This window comes from Acanthisitta chloris, unplaced genomic scaffold (assembly GCF_000695815.1).
Source record: "Acanthisitta chloris isolate BGI_N310 unplaced genomic scaffold, ASM69581v1 scaffold19515, whole genome shotgun sequence".
NCBI classification, from domain to species: domain Eukaryota; kingdom Metazoa; phylum Chordata; class Aves; order Passeriformes; family Acanthisittidae; genus Acanthisitta; species Acanthisitta chloris.
The window spans coordinates 5,062-12,919 of record NW_008675567.1 but is presented as its reverse complement, the minus strand read 5'-3'; the positions used below and the strand labels follow the sequence as shown (position 1 = coordinate 12,919).

Below are 7,858 nucleotides of genomic sequence, written 5' to 3'. Positions count from 1 at the left end.
TCCCGGGCGGCGCCCCCGGCCCGTGTGCCGTGTCTCACTGCCGCCCTCTCTCCACAGGCCGCCTACGACCCCTACGCGTACTCCAACGACTATGACATGCACACGGGTGAGTGTGGCGCCCCGCTGGGCTGTAGGCCCCGGGCCGCGCCGGGCGCAGCTGCCTCACTGCTCATCCCTCCCCGCAGGAGACCCGAAGCAAGACCTGGCCTACGAGCGGCAGTACGAGCAGCAGACCTACCAGGTGATCCCCGAAGTGATCAAAAACTTCATTCAGTACTTCCACAAGACAGTGTCGGATCTCATTGACCAGAAGGTGTACGAGCTCCAGGCCAGCCGCGTTTCCAGTGATGTTATCGACCAGAAGGTGTACGAGATCCAGGACATCTATGAGAACAGGTACAAAGCCATCCCTCTGCTCTCGTGAGACTCCCACCTGGAATACTGCGTGCAGTTCTAGTGCTCTCAGCGTAAGAAGGATATGGAACTGCTGAAGCAAGTCTAGAGGAGACCACGAAATTGATAAAAGGACTGGAGCATCACCCCTATGAACACTCTTTGTTAGGAACTGCAGTAACAGGACAAGGGACAATGGGTACAAATTGAAAGAGAGGAAATTTAGGTTAGATATTAGGAAGAAGTTTTCCCTGTGAGGGTGGTGAATCACTGGCACAGGTTGCTCAGGGACTCTGTGGATGCCTCGACCCTGGCGGTGTTCACAGCCAGGTTGGATGAGGCCTTGAGCAATCTGGTCTGGTGAGAGGTGTCCCTGCCCAGGACAGAGGGTTGGGACTAGATGATCTCTAAGGTCCCTTCCAACCCCTAAAATTCTATGGTGATCCTTCCTGCAGGGGGGAATCACTGTTTAAATTGTAATGAAAGTGCTCCCTGGCCTTCAGAGGAAAGGCTGACTGACTGCTACAAGCTTGGACTTGCTGTAAAATACAGTGTGAGGTTTGGTTTGATTACTAGGGAAAAAAAGCCCCCGATATTTCCAGAATGTAATGTAAGCGTAGGCAAGTTGTGACCTGTCTGAAGGAAAATACTAGCCCTGGCCTGATAGGTAGGGAATGCTGCAAAAAGGGACCCCAGTCGTGCTAGTCAGGTAGTTTTCAGAAGGTTGTGAGCTGTAATGTTTGTCTTTGTTACCTACAGATTCTTCCCTTCCTGCTTGTAACTGTGTCACCTTGCCATAAAGGGAATGGGGAAGAAACATACACAATTGCTCCATGCCTGAAGGATAATGTGAAGACTTAACTGCTTAGTTTGCAATTTTCATTCTTTGCTTCAGCACTGGATTTACTAATGGGGTGGTGGTGGTCCAGGGCCTCTCTGTTGTGGTCTCTCACTCCAGCACTGTCATACTGAGAGGTGGTTTCTCATAGCATATGTGTCTGTCTTTCAGCTGGACCAAACTGACAGAAAGGTTTTTTAAGAACACCCCATGGCCAGAGGCTGAGGCCATTGCCCCTCAGGTTGGAAATGGTGAGTCTTTCATTTTCTCTTTGCTTGTCAGAGAGAGACGGGACCAAATCCTTTCTGACAGGTGAGTGAGCAGGTGCACAGCATTGCTGCCACCTGAGTCAATCATCTTCGTTCACCCTCAGCCTGGCAAGAAGTCAAACTTGAGCCAAGTATCTTTTTGCACCTCCCTTGATTATCGTGGCAGGAGGCTAATAGACCTTGTGGCTTGCTTATGTTCCCTTCTGTCCTCTTTTCCAGATGCTGTTTTCCTCATCCTGTACAAGGAGCTGTATTACAGGCACATCTACGCCAAAGTCAGCGTGAGTGTTGGTCCCATGCCTTCCTATAGGTTGCACTCTGTGCCAGCAAACTCCCCAGATCTTGCTGCCACCACAGTATCAGCGGTCCCATAATTTTTGCAGACAGGATTGCATGGGTTTGTGGGCTATAAGTCACACTGCTTTTAGGGAAGCTTAAAATTCTTGCCTTTTGTTAGGTTAGTAAGAATTTACTGATTGCTGAACAGCCAGAAAGACTTGACTGTCTGTCTCAGGCTCTTCAGCTGTCTCTTCCAGTTTAGTGGTGATGGGTGTACAAGTTCCCCTGGTAGCTCAGGTGAATCAGAAAACCAGATGTGTGTTTTCTGGAGGCTGTTTGCTACCGACAAGAGAGGGTGTCACAAGAGGGGGTGTCACAAAAGGAAGGTGCATTATTCGTGATTTTAAACCCCCACATGTTGTCAGAATGCCTGAAAAAGAGGGAAGCATGGGTACAATAAAGAATACAGGAGAAGGAGATAGAAGAAATGCTTTGGGAAACAAAACAAACCTTTTATTTTTCTTGAGTTGCTTTGAAGTCAGTGAGAAGATCACAGTAATTGATTTTTTAAGGCAAGAAGCTGAACAGATGCATGACTTAGGGGATAAACAAGTAATAACTGCAGTTTTACTGGGGACCAGTGGGTGGAGAAATGGGCACTTTAAAAAGGCTGCTGAGATAGAAGAAATGCTTTGGGAAACAAAACAAACCTTTTATTTTTCTTGAGTTGCTTTGAAGTCAGTGAGAAGATCACAGTAATTGATTTTTTAAGGCAAGAAGCTGAACAGATGCATGACTTAGGGGATAAACAAGTAATAACTGCAGTTTTACTGGGGACCAGTGGGTGGAGAAATGGGCACTTTAAAAAGGCTGCTGTGTTAGCCCTAGCTTCAGCAGGTGCAGGAGAAACTGGTTTCTCAAGCTGTACTGTTAGTAGTTCTCAGACTTAGTGTCTCCAGCTGAAACGAGGAGAGAGTGATTCCTTACGAGTAGGTAATTCAAGGTGTTTAGAAATACTGCCCAGAAACAAAATTGTTGATTTTATTAAAGCTTCTCATGAGAGGAGAAGGAAGGGAAGCTGGTGAAGGTAATGAGGAGTTCTTGAGTCTGGAGAGCAGAGAGGGGAGTGGGGAAGGTTAATGCATCCTATTCACAGGAGGTTTGACTGCTCAGTCATCCTAGGAGAAGCTGCCTGTACAGGAAAAGTCAGCTTGGTTCTGTGTGATAAGAGTGATACAATTTCGGGTTTTCTGGGTGATGCTGCTGGGTGTCCTGGTTGAATACTGGCTCTAATATTTCTGAAACTGTCTCTCTCCTGCTGTGACTATTGACTGTCCTTCGTATGCTGTTGCCTATGAACTCTCTCCTGCCGAGCTTGAAACGAAGCACATTTCAACTTGTCATTGCAGGGAGGGCCCACGCTGGAGCAGAGGTTTGAATCCTATTACAACTACTGCAACCTCTTCAACTACATCCTCAGTGAGTCACTGCAATTCCTTTCTGGTTTTGTGAGTTTTGGAGAGGGAGAGTGAATGGAAAGGGCAGAGCTGGAGAAAGGGTCAACTGCAACATGTTTGCTTATGGATCATAAACAAAGAGAAGTAGTGCTAGCACAGCTAGAAAGAAGTAGTCTACAAGCTCTCTGTATGTTTGAGTTTGTTGACTGAAGAGGACTTCACATCCATGCATTTAAAACCACAAAAAGCAGAAATAGTTTCCAGTGCTTTCTGAAATAAAGAATAAAACCTACTTAGCTTTCTGTTGTGCTGAAAACTGCTTCACCCATCTTCACTAAAAAGTAAAATGAAGCTGTAAGCTAAAGAAAACTTGCAGTGTTTCACAACTGCTTGCTGTTGTTGACTCTCCTTGGAACAAATTGTGGTTCGTGTCTTCCTGTCAGGCTTCTTGTGGAGAATAGGTCAGTTAGGATAAACCCCTACCGTCTGTGTGCAGCCTCTGAGATTCAGTGCTGCTCAGCTGTCCCACTCTAGGGACTAATCCCATGCATGTTCATAGTCTTTGAAAGTGAAGACAGTTGAAGTAGTCATAGCTACATATCATAGCCCTACTGGAAGCTTCATTTATCTGCTGCTGCATCTCCCATTGCAGGGAGATTCTTGTGTTCTTTATCTGTTCCTCCAGTTCTGTCACTGTTCTTGCTCAGGGTATTAAGCCTCTTACCTGTTTTTCTGCAGATGCTGATGGCCCTGCTCCTCTAGAACTGCCCAACCAGTGGCTCTGGGATATCATTGACGAATTCATATACCAGGTATGTGACTATAAGTCTGGGCCATTTTGGTGGTGGCCTTGGTTTTATTGATGCTGTAAATTTTCCATCTCTGCCCTCACTGTGATTTTCATAGTGAGGATACCATTGCACGTCAAAACACTTTGGTAAGCACTGTTATTCTTGGATCACCAGGTAGATGAAGTTGTTGTAAATTTACAGATTTTTAAGTTACAGAGAATTCTTTGGGAAGTCCTGAACTTTTGTAGGTATTTCTATTTCAGAAGTTTTGTGTTTCTTAGTCAGTGGGGTCCTTATGCTTGCACTGAGAGATTGATGACCTGATTTGGGAGAAGTTATGGTCTAAGATCTTGATGTTATGAAATATTCTTCCACTTACTGTTCCGAGTGCAGCAGTACAGATATCAAATGCTATTGGCTTTTCTCTGTAGATTCCTTTCTCTGTAACTTTGTCTTGCAGAGCTGTCTGGAATTTCTCAAGTGAGATCTTGTCAAGCTTGAGGATGAGAAAGGATGTGTGCATATATATAAAAAAAAAGATGTGTGTGTGCAGACACATCTTATGATTTTGTCATTCTCTTTGTTACCTGTTCAGACAGCAAATTTTTGTTTAGTTGCCTGTCTTAATTGTCTGAGAGATCCTTCTCTGCTTTGATCTGTCTTCTGGCCTTTTCCATCTGTATTTTTAAATTTTTTTCCTTAGGTGCTTTAAAGGTGATATAATTTGCCATCTTGATTTCCAGGTTATCTCAGATGAAACTTTTTTTTTTCATGTCACTTGTAGTTTATTGTCATGCATTTGTATGAGTAACTTGTAAGCTCAGTGCACTTAGCTGAGCATCATCAAATTACTGCTGCTTCCTGTAGTTCCAGTCTTTCAGCCAGTACCGCTGTAAGACAGCCAAGAAGTCTGAAGAGGAAATTGACTTCCTTCGTTCCAACCCCAAAATCTGGAACGTCCACAGTGTCCTTAACGTGCTGCACTCTCTGGTGGACAAATCCAACATCAACCGCCAGCTGGAGGTCTATACCAGTGGAGGTGAGTTTGCTGGGTGGTGTCAAGCAACACTGGTGTCTGTACTGCAGTGCTCTGATTTGGCCAAACTCAGTTAACTTTGTCTGGGAGCTGGATCAAACCCATAATCAGTGGATGGATTGGCTGGGAACAGGTTCTGTTTGCCTTAGGTGAGAAGTGCCACTGATAACACTTCAGGCCTTGCTCCCTTTGCTCATAAGTGTAGAGGTGTTGAAAGGGGAGCTTGCTTCCTTGGAGGGCAGCATCATGGGTCTTTCCTTCCTAGGTGACCCTGAAAGCGTGGCTGGTGAATATGGTCGCCACTCTCTCTACAAAATGCTGGGCTACTTCAGCCTGGTTGGGCTACTGCGTCTGCACTCTCTGCTGGGGGATTACTACCAAGCCATCAAGGTGCTGGAGAACATCGAACTCAACAAGAAGGTAGCGCAGCATGTTTTAAACTCTCTTGCAGCCTTCCAAATGCCTCTGTTCAAACATGGTGGTGAAAGGTTGCCATAGTGAATCTTCCAGCTGAGGAACTGTTTGTATCTGCTGCAGTTGTCAGAATTTTGTAGTTGAGCACATGCTGGAGCTTTGGCATTACATCAGGCCATATGATAATGCCTGATGCGGTTGCACCACAGTTGCCTAGTTTTTCAGGAGTTTTGCTGTGTCGTGCAAGGCAGTGTTGTTATAGGGAATTTTATTGGAACTGTAAGTGGTAGCACAGTGGTAACTAGCTGAACATACCATTCCTGCCTTGGGCAGTGGCTCATTCTTGTATTTTTGACTTTTGTTCTCACCATGCCCACCCCCACCTTGTGTGTGTTTCTGCCCTGGAATTGGGTGCTGCTTGTGGCTAACAAAAGTCCATTTTCAACACAGGCTTGGCCCAAGGCTTGGCACAGATCTATGCATGTGCTGTCTGGCACAGGATGTGAAGTGAAATAGGGGGAAAGGGAACTGAGCAGAGCAATATTAGGCACAGTGCAAGAGTCCTCTGCTTGTAGGAAGCTGAAACTGGAAAACATAGGAAATGGGATGATCTAATAAAGAGTGAGGAAGCTGCTGCAGGGATGGCTGGGAGATGAGATATCCTGAATTAACCCTCTCCTTTCTATATTTGGGGTGGAAGTGAAAGCAGAGGTGGCTGGATTCTGGGTAACAAGCTGTTTGGATTGTTGTCTCCCCTCTAATGTAGCATGTTGATCCTTCCTTCTCAGAGCATGTACTCCCGGGTGCCTGAGTGCCAGGTGACCACCTATTACTATGTGGGCTTCGCATACCTGATGATGCGGCGTTACCAGGATGCTATCCGTGTCTTTGCCAACATCCTCCTCTACATCCAAAGGACTAAGAGCATGTTTCAGAGGACAACCTATAAGTATGAGATGGTAAGAGAGAGAATAGACTAAACCTTCCAAAAGAAAAAGCTGCTGTCTTCTTTTGTGCCCCTCCTCCATCACCTGATAGCTTACATGGAATAGTCTAGCCTCATTTTCCTTGACTGTGCTGGTGACTGGGGATCCTTTGAACTCCTTTGCCATGTGTAGCAATATTTTTCTCTTAGCTGTGTTACTAGTTCCTTTGATTGTTCCCCATACTGTTGCTCCAGTTCCATCTGCACTTTCCGTCTAGGCAGGGTTGTTAATGAACATCAGCGGTTAATGATATATTTGTTGATGCTTCTTCAGACTCAGTCGTGTTCCTAGTGCAGTCCTGTACTTCAGGTTACTGCCTGATATATTTCCATTGTCTGATAATCATTTGCAGACATGGCTGTAGCAAAGCTCCTTTCTCTTTCCACCGAACCTGACTCTTCTGCTGCCTGTTTTACCTCCTGCTGCTGCTGTTTCTATTTTGTCTTTGTGATTAATTTCTAACTCTTTGTGTAGCCAAATCCTGCCAGTTCTAATTCCATTACACCTCAAAAGTTCACTATGTTTGTTTCAGCTACACAACTGTCAGTTTCATCCCACATTCAGATAAAACTTTCTTCTCAGTCTTTTCTTCACTGACCTCACTGATAACTGTCCCTTGCCAAGAAATGGTTGTCAAACTATCTGCCATCCCTTCTCTGCATTTTTTGCAGCAAAGCAGCCAAACCTACCTCTGACCCTCCAGGTTCTGTATGGCTCTGGATGCATTCACCCTGTACTTTCCTCTAGTCCAGCCCTCTTCTTCACTGATGAGCACCTTGATACATCTGCTTTGCTCAGAGGCACTGCTGCTTTGTGGTGTCCCCCTGGAGCTATAGGACCAGCAGAGCTCTGGGTACAGGCTCTCTCTCTGAAAATCGCAGCTCCCAGAGCCTGAGCACACCGTCAGGCTAACAGGTTCTGCTCTCTGCCTCAGATTAACAAGCAGAACGAGCAGATGCACGCGCTGCTGGCCATCGCCCTCACCATGTACCCCATGCGCATAGACGAGAGCATCCACCTGCAGCTGCGTGAGAAGTACGGGGACAAGATGCTGCGCATGCAGAAGGGCGACGCGCAGGTCTACGAGGAGCTCTTCAGCTACGCCTGCCCCAAGTTCCTCTCCCCCGTGGTACCCAATTATGACAATGTGCACCCCAACTACCACAAGGAGCCCTTCCTGCAGCAATGTACCCCATGCGCATAGACGAGAGCATCCACCTGCAGCTGCGTGAGAAGTACGGGGACAAGATGCTGCGCATGCAGAAGGGCGACGCGCAGGTCTACGAGGAGCTCTTCAGCTACGCCTGCCCCAAGTTCCTCTCCCCCGTGGTACCCAATTATGACAATGTGCACCCCAACTACCACAAGGAGCCCTTCCTGCAGCAAGGTCTTCGC

At 46.4% G+C, this 7,858-nt stretch overlaps 1 protein-coding gene across 1 annotated transcript in view; it reads left to right on the top strand.

Moving 5' to 3' along the window:
• Positions 1-57: 57 nt before the first annotated feature.
• EIF3L (eukaryotic translation initiation factor 3, subunit L) overlaps positions 58-7,858 on the top strand; it is a gene marked incomplete at both ends in the record, with an annotated part of 9,105 nt that continues 1,304 nt past the window's right edge. The window contains 11 exons of the mRNA XM_009075822.1: positions 58-106; positions 186-396; positions 1,403-1,482; positions 1,720-1,781; positions 3,189-3,258; positions 3,975-4,048; positions 4,895-5,066; positions 5,329-5,483; positions 6,266-6,436; positions 7,398-7,650; positions 7,846-7,858. The exon at positions 7,846-7,858 is cut by the window's right edge and continues 229 nt beyond it. Coding sequence (XP_009074070.1) covers positions 58-106; positions 186-396; positions 1,403-1,482; positions 1,720-1,781; positions 3,189-3,258; positions 3,975-4,048; positions 4,895-5,066; positions 5,329-5,483; positions 6,266-6,436; positions 7,398-7,650; positions 7,846-7,858 — 1,310 coding nt within the window. The remainder of the gene's footprint in view (positions 107-185; positions 397-1,402; positions 1,483-1,719; positions 1,782-3,188; positions 3,259-3,974; positions 4,049-4,894; positions 5,067-5,328; positions 5,484-6,265; positions 6,437-7,397; positions 7,651-7,845) is intronic.